Consider the following 20,104-nt stretch of genomic DNA (forward strand, 5'->3'; position numbering starts at 1 on the left):
CTGCGCTGTGGCGTTTGTAGGTCACTATTCAAATTTAAGCAGATTTGACGCTGACCATGGGAAGGCCTTTGTATGAAAAGGTCACGTTTTTGTCTTCCTCCTTCCTCTGAGGCAGATAAGGAGGATTTCATTTACTCATCTGAGGCTTTTGTCACTGTTAGTGACCAGAGTCGTGCTAGCTTGAGTGCAAACGGTCATTAAAGAAAAAAGGGGAACAAATACTATGAAATTCACAGTAAAATTTCGAAGCCTCTACTTTTCACACAAATTATTTTGCTGATAATATAATTTGTAATAAAACTCTTTAAATTAAATTAGGAAGCAATTCAGAATAGAATAAATATTTCAGAACAAAACCTCGTATCTCCAAAATGGTAACTTTACAGGAGAAGGAAAAAACATACTTCACTTTTAATGTAAGTCAAATAAACATACTTTACTTTTAATGTAAGTCAAATACCAAAAGTAATTTTTGGTCGTTTCTTTTGGTCCATTCATCATGAAATTTGCACACAATGTAAAGGCCAACAGGTATTTTCAATTTATGGCAAAAACTGAAAAATAGACGAAAATAGACATAGAAGGTTTTGTCTTTTATTTATATATATATATAAATATAATATATACACACACACACAACATGTTCCAAAAAAGTTGGGACTGGGACATGTTTACTGCTGTGTTTCATCACCTCTTCTTTTAACAACACTCTGTAAGCGTTTGGGAACTGAGGAGACACTGCTGTAGTTTTAAAAGTGAAATGTTTTTCCATTTCCTTTGTTTTACTTGTTCATTTCATAATGCGCCAAATGTTATCAGTGGGTGACAGATCTGGACTGCAGGCAGGTCAGTTTAGCACCCAGACTCTTTTAATACGGAGCAATGCTGTTGTAATACATGCAGAATGTGGTTTGACACTGTCTTAATGAAATAATCAAGGCCTTCCCTGAAAAAGACGTCGTCTGGATGGCAGCATACGTTGCCAAAACATGTATATGTCGTTCAGCATTAATGGTGCCTTCACAGATGTGCACATCACCCATGCCACCCCAGTACCATCATGAATACTGGCTTTTGAACAGTGCTCTAATAACAAACTGAGTGGTCTTTAGCCCGGAGGACACAGTGTCCATGATTTCCAAAAAGAATTTCAAATGTTGATTTGTTGGACCACAGGACACTTTTCCACCCCCCCCTCAGTTTAAATGAGCTCAGGCAGCATTTCTGGATCCTGTTTATGTACAGTTTCTTCTTTGCGTTTTAGAGTTTTAACTTGCATTTGTGGATGCAGTGATGAACTGTTTTTACAGACAGTGGTTTTCAGAAGTGTTTCTGAGCCCATGCAGTGATTTCCACTACAGAATCATGTCTGTTTTTAATGCAGTGCCATCTGAGGGCCCAAAGATCACGGTCAGCAAATACTGGTTTTTGGCCTCGTCCCTTACATACAGAGATTTCTCCAGATTCTCTGAATCTTTTAATGTTATTATGTACTGAAGATGATGAAAAGCAGAAGTTCTTTCCTATTTTATGTTGAGAAACGTTATTCTTGAATTGTTGCACTATTTGATCATGCAGTCTTTAACAAAGTAGTGAACCCCTCATCATCTTTACTTCTGACAGACTCAGCCTCTCCGAGATGCTTTTTCGCTTTATCAGCCTTTTGTTGCCCCCGTCCCAACTTTTTTGGAACATGTTGTCGGCATCAAATTCAAAACGAGCAAATATTTTTCAAAAAAAACAAAATTTCTCAGGTTCAACATTTGAAGTGTTGTCTTTGTGCTATTTTCAAATGAATATAGGGTTTAAATGATTTGCACGTCATTGCGTTTTGTTTTTATATACATTTTGCACAGCGTCCCGACTTTTTGGGAATGGGGTTGTATATAATAAGTAACAGTGAGTAACAGTAGAGTAATAAGTAGAATAGTATCATTATTATTGTTGTGGTTGTTGCTGTATGTAGGACTTCCCCTTGCTGTGGTTGGATGATATAGTAGATGACCACTCCAACATCGTGGGCTTCTCCATGTTCAACACCACTCACCCATTCTACCTGGAGTTCATCAGGAGCCTCAACCTGTCCTGGCGAGAGGGCTGCGACATTAACCCATACCCAGGACCAGCGGTGAGACACACACACACACACACACACACACACACACACACACACACACACACACACTGTTCCACTAATGTTCAAGTTTGGGATCAGTGTTAATCACTAATATATAATCAATAATATAAAATCGTATAAAAGGGTTTAAATGTTTTGGGTCCCGTTTTGTTAGAGGCAGTTTGAACAGATGAGCTGGAGCTTCACGTGTCTCAGAGGAAGCTCATGCTAACCCTCACTCTTGGTGTCTTGTTAAGTTATAATTGTGTATAAAATTAGAGATTATTATAATTATTATTAATTATATGATTATTATAAGTCTTTTTTTAAATACCACAGCTGAGACTGTATCCAGAAACACACTCTCTCCCCTCATACTGATTAATATGTGTGTGTGCTGTGTGTAGCTGTCGTCAGCTCTGCTGTTTGATGCCGTCCATGTGGTGGCGAGTGCGGTGCAGGAGCTGAACAGGAGTCAGGAGATTGGAGTGAAACCCCTCAGCTGTACCTCCCCTCAGATCTGGCAGCACGGCACCAGCCTGATGAACTACCTGCGCATGGTCAGTTTATGTGTGTGTGTTTGTGGTCTGAGCAGTGATGTACTGACATTAGTTTCTCTTTTTGTCTGACTTGAGCCTGAGCTGTAATTTAGCCGGTTTCTAAAAAGATCAATTATTTTATTTATCCAGTATGAATCTGCAGTGTGTGTAGTTTTACAGTCTGACAGTAATAATTGTGGAGCGATTTTAATCCAGTATGAATCTGCAGTGTGTGTAGTTTTTACAGTCTGACACTAATAATTGTGGAGCGATTTTAATCCAGTATGAATCTGCAGTGTGTGTAGTTTTTACAGTCTGACACTAATAATTGTGGAGTGATTTTAATCCAGTATGAATCTGCAGTGTGTGTAGTTTTTACAGTCTGACACTAATAATTGTGGAGCGATTTTAATCCAGTATGAATCTGCAGTGTGTGTAGTTTTACAGTCTGACAGTAATAATTGTGGAGCGATTTTAATCCAGTATGAATCTGCAGTGTGTGTAGTTTTACAGTCTGACTGTAATAATTGTGGAGCGATTTTAATCCAGTATGAATCTGCAGTGTGTGTAGTTTTTACAGTCTGACACTAATAATTGTGGAGTGATTTTAATCCAGTATGAATCTGCAGTGTGTGTAGTTTTTACAGTCTGACGGTAATAATTGTGGAGAGATTTTAATCCAGTATGAATCTGCAGTGTGTAGTTTTACAGTCTGACTGTAATAATTGTGGAGCGATTTTAATCCAGTATGAATCTGCAGTGTGTGTAATGCTGTACTGTTGCTCTGTCTCTCAGGTGGAGTATGATGGTTTAACAGGTCATGTTGAGTTTAACAGCAAAGGCCAGAGGACCAACTACACCCTGCATATTTTGGAGAAACACAAAACAGGACACAAGCAGGTAACATATATATGCACACACACATACATTCACAATATAATTGATCCTACATAAACATTGTGGCTTTTTTATGGGTGTTTTTCTCTAATGACTGGTTTTCTCTGTCTGGGTTCTAGATTGGTGTGTGGTACTCTAATAATACCCTGGTCATGAACTCCACCAGTCTGGACATCAATGTTTCTGAGACACTTGCCAACAAGACTCTTATAGTCACCACCATACTGGTGAGGTCAAAATGCCCTGCATACACAAAGGACCGGCTAGTGTCTATTCACATGATTAACGTTTGTGTGTCCCAACGTTTGAACCCGTAGGAGAACCCGTACGTGATGAGGAAGGTGAATTATCAGGAGCTGGAGGGGAACGAGCAGTACGAAGGCTTCTGTGTGGACATGCTGAGGGAACTGTCCGACATCCTGAAGTTCACCTACCGAATCAAACTAGTGGACGACGGCCTGTACGGCGCCCCAGAGCCCAACGGTTCCTGGACGGGCATGGTGGGGGAACTCATCAACAGGGTATGGACACAACTCACAACATAGATATTCACATTTCATATACACCAATCAGGCATAACATTATGAGCACCTCCTTGTTTCTGCGCTCATTGTCCATTTTATCAGCTCCACTTACTATATAGGTGCACTTTGTAGTTCTACAGTTACAGACTGTAGTCCATCTGTTTCTCTGCATACTTTGTTAGCCTCCTTTTACCCTGGGAGGACCCCCATGGACCCTCACAGAGCAGGTACTATTTGGGTGGTGGATCATTCTCAGCACTGCAGTAACACTGACATGATGGTGGAGTGTTAGTGTGTGTTGTGCTGGTACGAGTGGATCAGACACAGCGGTGCTGCTGGAGTTTTTAAACACTGTGTCCACTCACCGTCCACTCTATTAGACACTCCTACCTTGTCAGTCCACCTTGTAGATGTAAAGTCAGAGACGATAGCTCATCTGCTGCTGCACAGTTTGTGTTGGTCATCCTCTAGTCCTTCATCAGTGGTCACAGGACGCTGCCCACAGGATGCTGTTGGCTGGATATTTTTGGTTGGTGGACTATTCTCAGTCCAGCAGTGACACTGAGGTGTTTATGCAGAGTATGCAGAGAAACAGATGGACTACAGTCTGTAACTGTAGAACTACAAAGTGCACCTATATAGTAAGTGGAGCTGATAAAATGGACAATGAGCGTAGAAACGAGGAAGTGGTCATAATATCATGCCTGATTGGTGTATTTGGAAAATATTGTCATACTAAATGTATCAGCATTGCCCTGCATCTTGTTCTCTGTTGTCTTTTCTCTGGAGCAGAAAGCTGATTTAGCCGTGGCTGCCTTCACCATCACGTCTGAGAGAGAGAAAGTCATCGATTTCTCCAAACCCTTCATGACGCTGGGCATCAGTATCCTCTACAGAGTTCATATAGTACGATATACAGACGTACACACACAAACACTCGGCACCCTCATCTTTACCTGAATAGTTGACAAAGAGTCCCTCTAGTGGTGAGGAGAGGTAATACAGGCAGGGATATCGTTAGGCCTCATTCACCAAAATCTTCCTAAGCTTTTTCTTTTGTTCTTGAGAAGAGTTGTAAAAAAAATCAGCGTCAGATTCATGACGTGTTCTTAAAGCGCAGAGCTGTTCACACCTTTGTGCTCTTGAGTGTGTGTAGATTCTGACCTTACCTAAGAACAAATCCCAGATAAGAAAACATTGATGAATATCAGAATTTTTGTAAAAACTGCATACGTGAATTTTAAGAAGGAATTTCTTCTTAAGAATGGTTGGTGAATGAGGCCCATTGATGTCTAAAAGGAAAAAAATTGGAAAAGCTTTTATTTTTAGAAGGGATTATATTATGATTATCTCCATATTTCTAGTACCGTGCACCACTGCACTGTCAACCAGCATAATATTTATGCGATTTTACTTACTTATGTTTGTACTGCACATTATATTTAGTGGTTGTTTTAGTATATTTTATTATATACTTTTACTTCCCATTCTGTTTATGTATCTGTATAACAGCGTACGGCCATACCTTTGCTGTACCCTACTGTGTCCTGCTGTAATAGACAACTTTCCCTCTGGGATTAATAAAGTGATCTGTCTATCTGTCTATCTGTCTGTCTATCTATCTATCTATCTATCTATCTGTCTGTCTGTCTGTCTGTCTGTCTATCTTTCTGTCTATCTATCTGTCTGTCTATCTGTCTGTCCATCTGTCTGTCTATCTATCTATCTATCTATCTATCTATCTATCTATCTATCTATCTATCTGTCTGTCTGTCTGTCTATCTATCTGTCTGTCTATCTGTCTGTCCATCTTTCTGTCTATCTATCTATCTTTCTGTCTATCTATCTGTCTGTCTGTCTGTCTGTCTGTCTGTCTGTCTATCTGTCTATCTATCTGTCTGTCTATCTATCTGTCTGTCTATCTTTCTGTCCATCTTTCTGTCCATCTATCTATCTATCTATCTATCTATCTATCTGTTTATCCATCTATCTATCTGTCTAACTAACCAAAGTAAATTAAGCAGTGTGAATTTTTGATGTGAATGAAAAGTGAGAGTCTAAATATTTCTGTACTTTTTTGTTGTTGTTTTTATTTTTAATCGTCTCTCCCCATCAGAGCCGAAAGCCAGGCTACTTCTCCTTCCTGGATCCCTTCTCTCCGGCGGTTTGGCTCTTCATGTTGTTGGCGTACCTGGCTGTCAGCTGTGTGCTTTTCCTCGCTGCCAGGTACTCAAACACACGTACACAAATACATACATGCTCACACAGACCGGCTCATAATCACAGAGAGTTGTTTGTGTATTTTGTCGCCTCCAATTCCCAATTCTCTCCCCATATGGCCGGTTTGGAAGAGCCATGGCTGCACACACACTTCCTCTGTGGTGTGCGAGCGCTGCACTCACTTCATTCTGAGCCACCAGTCGAGTGCTGAGTGTCTCAGTGCTAAACGTTCAAGTATGTAACCATGTCAGTCCCTGACTGTTACGTAATGTGCTCTGTAAAGGAGGGCTCGCTAATGCTAATCAGTCACTGTTATGCAGAGTGAGCCACAGGGTACATCTCTGCTCTGAGCAGTGTGACTGTCATGATAGCAGAATTTTGACTTCGATACCAACATATCAAATACTAAATGTAGTATCACCAAAATGATAAAACTAAAAACACTGCCATTATCTAAACACCCAGTGTTACAGATTAATTAATATCTCTCATTTTCAAATTCGCCTTTCTTTTTATCAGTACAGAGCTCTTCATGTTAAATGTGTAAAATAATTAATTAAATAAATGCAGCATGGTCCCATTCAACATGTTCTGGAGGGGCTACATTATAGCACAAGATTCATCACACTGTATTTAAAACAAATACAGTACAGCTTAACATTCATCACACTGTTTAAAACAAATGCAATATAGCTTAAAATTCTTCACACTTTGTTACAGCAAATACAGTATAGTCTAACATTCATCACACCGTGTTCCCTAACATTCATCACACTGTGTTTTATGTACGTGCAATACAGCTGAACATTTATCACACTGCTCAGAACAAATACAGTATAGCTTAAAATTAATCATACCTTGTTACAACAAATACAGTATAGCCTAATGTTCATCACACTGTGCTTGTAACATATGCAGTATAGCTTAACATTCACCACACTCTTTAAAACAAATGCAGTGTAGTCTAATATTCATCGCACAGTTTAGAACAAATAAAATATAGCCTAACATTCTTCATACTGTGTTTAATACAAATACAGTATAGCCCAACATTTACAAGTACAATATAGCTCAACATTCATCACACTGCGTGTAATATAAATACAGTGTAGCCCGACATTCATCACACTGTGTAATATAAATACAATATAGCCCAACATTCATCACACTGTGTGTAATATAAATACAGTATAGCCCAACATTAATCACACTGTGTTTAATACAAATACAGTATAGCCCAACATTCATCACACTGTGTTTAATACAAATACAGTATAGCCCAACATTCATCACACTGTGTGTAATATAAATACAGTGTAGCCCGACATTCATCACACTGTGTAATATAAATACAATATAGCCCAACATTCATCACACTGTTTAATACAAATACAATATAGCCTAACATTCATCACACTGTGTGTGATATAAATACAGTATAGCCCAACATTCATCACACTGTGTAATATAAATACAATATAGCCCAACATTAATCACACTGTTTAATACAAATACAATATAGCCTAACATTCATCACACTGTGTGTGATATAAATACAGTATAGCCCAACATTCATCACACTGTGTGTAATATAAATACAGTATAGCCCGACATTCATCACACTGTGTTTAATAAAAAATACAATACAGCTTAACAGTCATCATGCCGTGTTATAACAAATATAATATAGTCTAACGTCTCATAGTCTGCTTAAATCTTATGTTAATTCATTTCTAGAAGCTTAAAACAGCTTAAAAAGCTGTTACTGAATACAATCCTTCACCTTTATGTTTTAGCTTACTAAAATAAGTAAAGGAAAATGTTGACAGTGTTGAATCGTTTTCCATGTTGTAGTACTGACAAAGCACTGAACTTGTGATATATTGTTCACTGCTGTGCATCAGGCACACACATATACAGTATATTCTCATATACATGGACTTCTGTATGATGCATTCTCAAATAGGTCACAGTGAGTGTTTCTATTTCTGTCTCTTTTTGTCAGGTTAAGCCCATACGAGTGGTACAACCCTCATCCGTGCCTACGGGAGCGCAGGGATATGCTGGAAAACCAGTACACGCTGGGGAACAGCCTGTGGTTTCCAGTGGGAGGCTTCATGCAGCAAGGCTCAGAAATCATGCCCAAAGCCCTGTCCACTCGCTGTGTCAGCGGAGTCTGGTTAGTGTGGGTGTGTGCTTGGGTGTACACCATGTACATGCAGAGGTACTGTTGTGAGAAAAAGGGGATAATGTAAACTGGGTCCAGTACCTGGTGATACAGTAAATGTGCATTGTAGAGCTGGACCGACTAATCTACATTATCAATAATGTCAGTAATATGAAATTATTGGCAACGAATCATGTTATTGATCAGTTTGCTCAATGACAATTGCGCTTTCCATTTATATTGCATAAAAGAGGGAAATACAGATAGCGCCGACTGTAGAACCCACAAAAAATACTATAAAAACACATCACTTTAATGTCATCTAAAAAGATATAGTCATCTATAAGACAGTGGTTCCTAAACTGTGGTACATGTACCTCCAGGGATACTCCTCACCTTGTCGATCAGTTGCCTTTCTATCGGCTTTTTCGGCCTTGTTCCTTTCATAAAGAACATTTCTGAGCAGACATTATGGCCTTGACCTGACTCTTCTTCAGATTGACGCCACACTGGTGTCAGAAGTGGGATTTTGCCACAGAAATAAAGGGCAGGTCACTCCTAGCCATATACTTCTCCTTATGGTAAACACGAGCCCACAATAACTGAACTCACGCCCCAACACAATAAAACACATGATCACATCTTAAACCCAGAAAACAACATTAACGACAAAAAAGGGGGGGGCGCATGCTACCCATGAGCCTCTTCTTATGGCCCCTTTGCATGCATGCTTGCAAGCTCCGATGACATGGCAGCCAGTGCTGTAACGCCACAGTACTTGCAGTTTGGCACTTTCAGCTCACCTGTTTTCTGAAAGAAATGAGTCAGAATGGCCTCTTTTTGCCTTTTAGATAAATATGCGTGGCAGACAGGTAGAGAAGCAATATTTGAAAGGTGATCATGGAAAATGCAGTCTGGTATTATTTATTATTATAGCACAGAGTATCAAAATTAGAAACCAATATCAGTTTATGTCTGAGACTTTAGGAGGACCCCTATTCAGGGAGGGCTCTGGTTAGTCAGGTCCATCCTTACCCGCGGTCTGACGCCCCTGGACGAGAGCATGAGAGAGAATGTACACTGTCTCCAGGTTAAGTCTCCGTATCTGACACGTGATGACTGGACCGTGAGGTCCGTCATTTTAAATTTCATTACTTGAGACCACACAGACGCTATTTAATTCATTTTTGTCTGCAGGTTTTTGTTTCGCAGCTAATCGACACATCCAAATCATAATGGACCAACTAATCGATTATGTCAATAGTCGAGTGTTCCAGCCCTGGAGTCTTAAAAAAGGTGGTTCTTTAAGAGTTCTTTGGTTCTATTTAAAAACTTTTTGAAACCAGCATGTAACAATAGAAGATCCCTTTTTGGTGCTGTGTTCTGTGTAGAACCATATACAGCACGTTCTCCAGCAGTCTGTAGTACCATTCACCATGCAAAGCATGAAAGGGTTTTATATAGAACTCATGGTTCTACACAGAACCATTCTCTTTACTAAAGAACCATGTTTTTTTAAGAGTGTAGTGCATTTTATAGCCACTGCCAACGAACACAAGTGGCCTGAAATGTTCAAGACTGTCTCGTTTCTACCGTCACTAGTTGTCAATCATAAGACTGGAGCAGATTATACATGAATTTCTGAGGATTATGGGCCTCCATGACTCAAGCAGATGGCAGAAGTTCATGACCAGCTCTTCCTAAGAGTGGGTGTGCTACACAGTTTAGCACAAAGGGCTCACAAACAAGTGAGAAAGAACCCTGGAGTAACAGTAACGGTCTGAACTTAGAAACATATGTGTTCATGAATCTTCTATAATAAAACCTCTCTCTCTCTGTCTCTCTCTCTGTCTCTCTCTCTCTCTCTGTCTCTCTCTCTCTCTCTCTCTCTCTCTCAGGTGGGCGTTCACTCTGATCATAATCTCCTCGTATACGGCCAATCTGGCTGCATTTCTAACCGTGCAGAGAATGGAGGCCCCTATAGAGTCACCCGACGACCTGGCGGACCAAACCAACATCCAGTACGGCACCATTCATGGGGGGAGCACCATGACCTTCTTTATGGTATGAACCATATGATTCTCAGTCCAGTCTCTGTTTCTTTTTAGCTTTTTCTTTCTCTCTTTCCCACAGGTGTCAATGACATGGCATGCAGTTTCTGTGTCCAAGTCCGATAATTTTTTGTTTCATTATTATTTATTAATTTAATAAGTACATGACATACATCACATTATTCTGCCACTTTAAAAATAAGTTTCATTTTAGGCATTTATGCCTCCCAATGACTAAAAATGTCAGGTGGTGCGACTGTTCAACACAGAGGTGGATTACAGTTTTTCTCAATTGCTGAACACATTTAAGGGAACTGGGTTCACTTAGTCTTCATTGTCACCTTCTTAGAATAGTAGGAGTGTCCCTTTGGAGAAGTGTTAAAGGTGCAGTGTGTAAGATTTGGGGGGATCTATTAGCAGAAATGGAGTACAGTATACAAAACCATGCTTAGAATGAGCCCTACATAGGGAGCGGGTCCTCGCCCAACAGAGGCAGCCATGTTTCTACAGTAGCCCAGAATGAACAAACCAAACACTGGCTCTAGAGGGCGCCTTTCAAGTTTTTACATTGAAGCGGCAGCTTGAATTTGATGGCACTGTAGCTCCGGTTAGAAGAAGCAGAAAGAAGAAGAATTGGTGGTTGCTACAATTTTGTTTTGTGGGAAGTTTGAGACCCTAAAATGTGACAAATGCAGCATCAAACTTATTATTCAGCACAAGAAAAACTGAGGGAGGGTGAATCCTCATCATCAAAGGAGCGAAATCATGAAGAAGCAAAACGAAATCAGGACAGCCACTGTAGGTTCTACTACATGCTTGGAAAGGGAGGGGTGAGGGAGGGGTATTCAGTTGGTTGTAATCTGCAACCTCACCACTAGATGCCACTACATCTTACGCACTGCACCTTTAACACGTTCTTAATGCTTTGTAATTTTTAGACCGTTTTGGCCTCTGTTTAGTAATGTGTGTAAACTGTATGGATGGACCAAAGGGTTTAAGCAACGGAGAAAAACTGTAAGGAAACAATTAATAAAGGTTCAATTCTAAATGAAAAAGTTTGGCATGATTTTATGAAACCTTTAAAATCATAACACATATAGAACAATAGAGCAGCAATAGGGCAGCTTTAAAGTCTTCAACTAATCGGAAAACTTTTGTCTCTAAATTTTCATTTCCTCACATCAGTCATGCAGCACATCTGACAACAAAGGACTTTTATTTTGGCATGCTTTTAAGAGTGGGTCGTGTTTTGCATTGTAAAGAAGCTCTCAAGTGACCTTCATTGTGCAAAGTCAGCAGCCCTTTCACCAACACTGAAAACATTTTTCATTGTTGAGCTGTAGCACGTACTATAAATAATGATGTAATAATAATAATAATGTTTTATTTATTTAAAAATGTGTAAACCTGAGCTCGAAGGCGAGGGTTTCCACCAACGTCCAAGTACAAAGACTAGTTTATATGCGGTTTTCAGTAGTCGTAGATTAAATACACACACTGTGTGGTCACACCAGCTGACATTTTGAGTGATAATTAAATATTAATAAGAATATTTGGTCCCACTTTATATTGTCTCTAATAACTATGTAGTTACATGTGAACAACATATGCAACAACAATGTAACTACTAATGACGTAGTCACTGTTACAGATGGATTACAGAAGGACACTTTATGTAATTAAGCATGTGTATCAACTTGTTTTGCCTCATGTAATTACACAAGTGTATCTTAATAGTTGTAACAGCCTATTCTCTCTTATGTAATTACACAAGGGTTATAATATAAATGTAATTACATTTGTAATCAGATTTGAACAGCATTTATTTCATTTTCCAGCAGTAAAATGAAGTATGTAATAACTTACATTAAGACATTACTTACACTGTATCTGCCAGCTTCCATAACATTTAGCTAGCATTTATGTTGCTAGTGCTGTGACACTGTAACCAGTTTCAGCTTTAAACCATTCTGTAATGTGACAGAACAGCAGACGCCCCCTTATATTAACATGTCACTTTTATGACATGAATTAAATGTGTTGCATTACCTCAAAAGCAAATGTCTATATTACCACTCCATTATTACACAGTAACTACATAACAACTACACAGGAACTGTCCACTTAATTTAAAGTTTGAAGTTGTTATAAAGGTACGGTGGGTTTACAGAATGGTATTAATCAATGTGATGTGATTAGGTCACCTTGTTACAACAGAGTTATTCCACAGTAATTATGTAAACATAAATGTAATGCAATGTAAAACATACTTCCTTTAACTGCTGGAGAAGACTTCTGATCTGTAGTGTATCCGAAAGATACATTTGTGTAATTACATGAGGCAAAACTGTAATCCATCTGTAACATTGACTAAATAATCAGTAGTGTTGTTACATATGTTATTCATGTGTAACTACACAGTTATAAGAGACACTAATATAAAGTGGGACCGAATATTTTAATAAGGACTTTTTTAAATGATCGTTTGTCATTGACCCACACCACCCGTACCCTCTCTTCTCTCTGTATGGTAGAAGCACAGGTTATGTTTGCGTTTGAATGCCCATATGCTTGTGTTTGGATGAGTGTTGCGCTTCGTTTGTCGATTTGAGTTTGCGGCGGCTTCCTGAGCCTCTCTGTTGTGAGAAGCTGTGTTTGTTCATGTACGAGACCTTGACGTTCTCTCTCCGTCCTTGTTGGTTTACATCTGTTTGTGTTTACGTGTTTATTTGTGTGCATTTATGTATACAGTTGTTTTTTTTCTCCACCCAGGCGCCAGGCTGTATGTGGTTTGGCTTAAATGCAGTTCAGCCCCAACTGTGATTCAGTGCTTGGCCGTTCAGTTCGAGAGCAGTGTTGTAAAACAGTTCAGCTCAGTTTGATTTCATAAACTGTAATTTAGCTCAGTAAGTGCTCTCAGCGCACGGTGAAGATGCCTTGAAATGTCATTGGCTAAAAAAAGCATATAGCTGCAGTAAAAAATAGATTTCGCTTAGCAAGTAATGTAGCGCTGTTGTGCAAAGCCGCTCACTCGTCTGCTCTTAACAAGGACAAAGAGCTGTTGAGGCCAATGATTTTCCAACGTTTTTGCATAAATTGATCCTTGAGAGGTAAACAAAAGTGTTCAGAGTGGTTTGATGTGCACTGACCATATAGATGCACTTTGTAGTTCTACAGTTACAGACTGTAGTCCATCTGCTTCTCTGCATACTGTGTTACCCTGTTCTTGAATGGTCAGGACCCCTACAGAACAGGTACTATTTGGGTGGTGGATCATTCTCAGCACTGCAGTAACACTGACGTGGTGGTGTTGTGTTAGTGTGTGTTGCGCTGGTGCGAGTGGATCAGACACAGCAGTGCTGCTGGAGTTTTTAAACACCTCAGTGTCACTGCTGGACTGAGAACCAAAAACATCCAGCCAACAGCGTCCTGTGGGCAGCGTCCTGTGACCACTGATGAAGGACTAGAGGATGACCAACACAAACTGTGCAGCAGCAGATGAGCTATCGCCTCTGGCTTTACATCTGCATGGTGGACCAACAAGGTAGAAGTGTCTAATAGAGTGGACAGTGAGTGGACACAGTATTTAAAAACTCCAGCAGCACTGCTGTGTCTGATCCACTCGTACCAGCGCAACACAAATCTGTGTAGCCTGATTGGTTATTTTTCACACGATTGATGCCACAAATGTCACAAGAGAACAAAACAAACCAGAGGAGTCCACCCCCATCATAAGACCATCCCTGATTGGTCAGATCTCGTCCCTGATTGGTCCAAGAGCTGTTTACAGTCTGAAATCCTGATCTTGCCCAGCCCTGGACAAGGTTAAGCTTGACATTATAACAATAGAGGAACCCTTTTTGGTGCTATATAGAACCCATTTCAAATAGGTTCTATGTAGAACCATCTACAGCACATTCTTAAAGCCCTTTCATGATGCAAAGAACCCTTTAATCATGCAAAGCATTGTTTTAAGTGTTCATGGTTCTATACAGAACCATTTTCTATACAAAAGAACCCTTGAAGAACCATCTTTTTTGGTTGATCTACTGTCATGAGACCCCTGACCTTAATCAGCTCACAAGCCCCTCCTAGTGTTACCACTCTTTTTACATTTACAGTGTTTTCAAAAGGGGTCACTAAAGCAATAAGCCACGAGAGGCTGTGGGTTACTGTGATTTTACCACGGGGAAGGGTGTTGTTAGGCATGACATGAAGCCACTTCCTGGGATAAAATCACTGTAACGCACAGCCTAAAGTGGCTTATTGCTTTTATAAAACGGCAGCCAACATGAAATATAATTAAATACACACTTTTTCAAGTTTGGTAAGTTAAATTTAAGTATGGTATTGTTGCTAAGCAACCATGGACCGCTGAATAAAGAGAACATTCCGTTGCCCATCGCTATATATTGCGGTCATTTCATGAATTTTTTTACTTTTGGTCAAATAACAATGAACATATGATAACACAGCACTGTTTAATGCAAAACATTTCGCTTTATAAGTACCTTTTGGTCACCAAATTACCACCGAGAGTCTAATTTAACACCAATCCAGCAGCGCCTTCTTCTCACGCTGGGGCTGAATCTCAAACGGCTCCCTGCTCCCTACATAGTGCACTACATAGGAGTTTAAATACTGGATCCTGCAGCCCAACAGAGCAAAATACAGCTAAGAAACAGTCATTTGGGTCTGAGACACATCCACACTCGATAAATGATGCACTGTTTGACTGGAGAGGCTATAATTTCTAAACTTTCATAGCTAGCACACTATATAGGGAGTACAGAGCCGTTTGGGATTCAGCCTAGGTTTGATGGTACAACTGACTGAAACATGAACATTTGAAGCGTGTAAAACATTCAAGTAACTTTGTATATTGCCGTTTTACAGTGAATCATATCGTAAGTACTTTAATTCAAGCCTGTGATATTAATGATGGAGTTGTTTAGGCTGTTTGCTCTCTTTTAGCCTGTTAGCTCGCTGACCAGCCTGGTTCTAGTTAAGAACATAAGTTGTCAGCCCCTCAGTTTAAACAAAGAAACAGGTTCTTACTTCATCTGTACACTCGGTGCTCCATGCGAGCAGCACGAACGTCAAAGATTGTTCCAGTAGTAATACACATTTCAGTCGTTGTGAAGTGAAGTGGTCACAGGTGTGCGTATATTGTGGATTTTACAACAGCTTCGAACGCGGCTCAGCCAATCAGATTTTAGGACTGGAACCATCCGTTTAATAAAAATACTTATAACCTCCTCACCCAGTGGGCCATTTTCCTCATCCTTCCTCTACAGAACTCCCGCTACCAGACGTACCAGCGCATGTGGAACTACATGTACTCCAAGCAGCCCAGCGTATTCGTGAAGAGCACGGAGGAGGGCATCGCCCGCGTTCTCAACTCCAAATACGCCTTCCTGCTGGAGAGCACCATGAACGAGTACCACCGCAGCCTCAACTGCAACCTCACCCAGATAGGGGGCCTGCTGGACACCAAGGGCTACGGCATCGGCATGCCTCTCGGTAAGAGGGGAGAGAACTGAAGATGCACAGTACACACATGCTGAGGTATTTGATATGGAGGGTTAAAGACAATAGGGCCAGAGGAAACGTGGCGGCAGGAAAGGTTTGAAATCACTGGTCAGAACAGAGTATAAAAGGCACAGTAGAGAAAACATCCTGTTTAATTCTAAGGAATTAGGACTGAAAAATGGTCATATAAAAATGGATTATGACCATATTTGGTACATACAACCATACAGATGTTATAGATGGTCCTGAGGAAAAAAATAAAATGCAAGAAAAATGTAGGAAATGGGCCGTTTATGAGTGATTCCAAACTTTTGAACAGTGGAATATGAGAAAAAGAGGCCAGGCAAAGAATAGAGGAGAAGGAGATGGAAAACAAGACAAGGAAAACATGTATTACTGTCTCACATCTTTTGTTTCTTTCTTTCTTTCTTCCTCTCGCTCTTGCAGGCTCTCCGTTTAGGGACGAGATCAGTCTGGCTGTTCTGCAGCTGCAGGAGAGTAACAGGCTGGAGATTCTGAAGCGGAGGTGGTGGGAAGGCGGCCAGTGCCCTAAAGAGGAGGACCACAGAGCCAAAGGCAAGAATCCTCCATCCACAGCTAACAGTTTCATGTATACAGACTGTGTCAGTGTGCCTGTAATAGAGATACCAGAGATACACCGATCAGGCATAACGTTATGACCACCTCCTTGTTTCTACACTCATTGTCCATTTTATCAGCTCCACTTACTATATAGGTGCACTTTGTAGTTCTACAGTTACAGACTGTAGTCCATCTGTTTCTCTGCATACTTTGTTAGCCCCCTTTTACCCTGTTCTTCAGTGGTCAGGACCCCCATGGACCCTCACAGAGCAGGTACTATTTGGGTGGTGGATCATTCCCAGCACTGCAGTAACACTGACGTGGTGGTGGTGTGTTAGTGTGTGCTGTGCTGGTCTGAGTGGATCAGACACAGCAGTGCTGCTGGAGTTTTTAAACACTGTGTCCACTCACTGTCCACTCTGTTACACACTCCTACCTTGTCAGTCCACCTCGTAGATGTAAAGTCAGAGACGATAGCTCATCTGCTGCTGCACAGTTTGTGTTGGTCATCCTCTAGTCCTTCATCAGTGGTCACAGGACGCTGCCCACAGGACGCTGTTGGCTGGATATTTTTGGTTGGTGGACTATTCTCAGTCCAGCAGTGACACTGAGGTGTTTAAAAACTCCAGCAGCACTGCTGTGGCTGATCCACTCAGACCAGCACAACACACACTAACACACCACCACCACGTCAGTGTTACTGCAGTGCTGAGAATGATCCACCACCCAAACAGTACCTGCTCTGTGAGGGTCCATGGGGGTCCAGACCACTGAAGAACAGGGTAAAAGGGGGCTAACAAAGTATGCAGAGAAACAGATGGACTACAGTCTGTAACTGTAGAACTACAAAGTGCACCTATATAGTAAGTGGAGCTGATAAAATGGACAATGAGTGTAGAAACAAGGAGGTGGTCATGACGTTATGCCTGATCGGTGTGTATGTATATTAGGGCTGGGATTATTAGTAGATCATTAACAGTGCTGATTGTAGAGATTACAAGCATCAGCCACACAAGCATCAGAGTGCACTGCAGAAACGTACATATTTTGTATGGCGAAAGCTTCTTGAAGTATCTTGATATTACATTTTTGCCCGTTTCTAGGTAGAAAAGTGGTCTGGAGAACATCCCTGGTGTGTGTGAGCTTTTCCGTGTATGATTAATGCTGTGTGTGTGTTTCAGGTCTGGGAATGGAAAATATCGGGGGGATATTTGTGGTATTGATCTGTGGTTTGATCATCGCCGTGTTTGTGGCAGTGATGGAGTTCGTGTGGTCCACTCGGCGCACCGCTGAAACAGATGAGGTACGTAAATCTCTCCCACACAGCTACAGCCTCCCCCCACTGTGTGTAGTGTATCTGCTAAAGACTGATAGAATGTGTGTTGTAATGCATATTAATGGTAATGAAGTAAGTCTTCACTGAGTAAGACTTAAGAAATTAAGCATTATGATAATTAAGCTAATCTAATTTACACAATTTTTTTTTCACATCGATCAAAGCAACATCATATTGTCGACGGGGTATTATAAGGTTCTATCTGTGTTCTGAGCGCTTTTCAGATATTGAGCTTCAAAGATTTTGCATTCCAAGTAGCAAAACTGACATGTGGAACACGTTTCTTTAATACATGAAAATGACAGACACCCTAAATTATTCCAAACTATCAAAAATACCAAATTTGCAAATGGGTTTTTGGAACAGGTCAAATGCAGACAGAACCTTCTAATCCTAAGAACTCACTTTCTGATTGGAGTTATAAGGTTCTTTCTGGCAAAACACAAAAAAAGCAATGATTTTTGAGAAACACAAACAGTTTATACTCATGATTTGTTTTAAAACATAAGGTTAGTGTTGTGACAGGGTGTCTATATATATCAGAGTTACATTCAGTGTTCTATGGCATTTTTATGACATTTATTTTTATTATTTATTTATTTTTTTTATGATATTTCTTGTTTTAGGACAAATCATCTTTTTCTTATTAAAAAAAAAAACATTCTGTCCAGTGCAGAGGTCAGTTTTAGGTAGGAACCATTAGTTTAAGTGTGCTTTAGGTCAGACAGAAACGGCTACTGTAATAAACTGTCCCAGTGAGTCAGTGTAGCAGGTCAGTCTAAAGGCCGTGTGAGGTTTAGTTTTATATCAGAAATGTGACTCTAATGAGCCAAAATGTCTCATATTGGGAGAAAGAAGAAAAAGAAAAGATGGATGAATGAATAAAAGTATTGTTTATGTTGTAATTAAGAGCCCATCAACTCAAATGTTTACTATTTAATCACCTTTAAGGCTTAATATTAATAAAATTTAAGACAATGAAGACTTTTTAAAGAGCTGTAAGAAGACAGGCGAGTTTCAGTGTAGTGTGGTGACATGACAAAGAAGCAGAACCTGATTGGTCCTCTTGTGTGTTTTCGATATGCTGATTGGCTCGCAGACAGAACCTTATAGAACTTAGAACTGAGTTTTACTTTGGAGACAGAACCTGTTTGTTTTCTAGATAAAGAGCCCAAAAATGCACACAACTTCAAAAACACCTCACGTAATGTTGAGAAGTCGTCATAGAATAAGAATATGTAAATTCTCAAAACTCAATTTTGACAAAATTTACAATTTATAATTAGCAAAGCTCTCTGCACCAGCCACAAGCATCAGAGTGCACTGCTAAGCAACACATGCTGTGGAGAAGGAAGGAGCTGTATGAGCTTTACTGTAATGTTCATATTGTATTTATATATTTGTGATATATTAACTTAAACTAGAAAAGCGAGTGATTGTGCAGCTTAAACAGTTGGGAGCTGCCAAATGATTACTATGGTATTCTCCGTGGTTGCTATTGTGTTGATAGCCATTTGTTATGGTTTCCCAGTTGGTTCCTAGGTGGTTGCTATGGTATCCCAAGTGGTTGCTAGGGTGTTGCTAGGCGGTTGCTATGATATCCCTGATGGCTGCTAGATGGATGCCATGGTATCCCACTGAGTTATTAGGGTGTTGCTGATAGACTTGACCCATCGTGATATAAGCCGAGCGCACTCCATTCATTTCTATGGGGTAAAAAAATGGTTATTTAACAAAGATAGTATGGAAACTGTGAGTCAGGTCAAAAAGCGGTATGCAAGCACGCTATTCCCGACGAGACCGAACATTCCGGAGTTGGAATGGACAAGTTAGCGGACAAAAATCTGGCAGAAAAGTAAGAAGACGAGTCATAGGATAACAATAGTCCAAAGCAATGTCCAGTCAGTAATGAAACAGTTTACAGGGAAATTGCTGGAGTGCTGGAAGTTTCAGGTAGTAATATAAACGTTTTTTTGGGGATGAGCAGGGATGCGCTGATATGGGAACTATTGGCCGATGGCCATAATGATATCTAATATTTTTCATGCACATTTCTGCTGATAACGATGCTGATACTTTAAAATGTAGACGCTGGAATTAGATCTACCTGGATTAGCATTACAGAGAAATCTAATATATA

General features: G+C 40.2%; 1 protein-coding gene across 2 annotated transcripts in view; it reads left to right on the forward strand.

Moving 5' to 3' along the window:
- The window catches only part of grik5 (glutamate receptor, ionotropic, kainate 5), a 37,313-nt gene that overhangs the window by 16,362 nt on the left and 847 nt on the right, over positions 1–20,104 (forward strand). Inside the window, exons 7-18 of one of the 2 annotated variants that reach the window (XM_036595003.1) lie at positions 1,967–2,128; positions 2,524–2,676; positions 3,451–3,555; positions 3,672–3,779; positions 3,870–4,073; positions 4,869–4,982; positions 6,193–6,302; positions 8,302–8,475; positions 10,362–10,527; positions 15,812–16,037; positions 16,494–16,622; positions 17,810–17,972. In XM_036595003.1, the coding sequence (XP_036450896.1) occupies positions 1,967–2,128; positions 2,524–2,676; positions 3,451–3,555; positions 3,672–3,779; positions 3,870–4,073; positions 4,869–4,982; positions 6,193–6,302; positions 8,302–8,475; positions 10,362–10,527; positions 15,812–16,037; positions 16,494–16,622; positions 17,810–17,972 (1,814 nt within the window). The remainder of the gene's footprint in view (positions 1–1,966; positions 2,129–2,523; positions 2,677–3,450; positions 3,556–3,671; positions 3,780–3,869; positions 4,074–4,868; positions 4,983–6,192; positions 6,303–8,301; positions 8,476–10,361; positions 10,528–15,811; positions 16,038–16,493; positions 16,623–17,809; positions 17,973–20,104) is intronic. The other variant, XM_036595014.1, reaches the window with a different exon arrangement.

Source organism: Colossoma macropomum, unplaced genomic scaffold, assembly GCF_904425465.1.
Source record: "Colossoma macropomum unplaced genomic scaffold, Colossoma_macropomum, whole genome shotgun sequence".
Classification (NCBI taxonomy): Eukaryota; Metazoa; Chordata; class Actinopteri; order Characiformes; family Serrasalmidae; genus Colossoma; species Colossoma macropomum.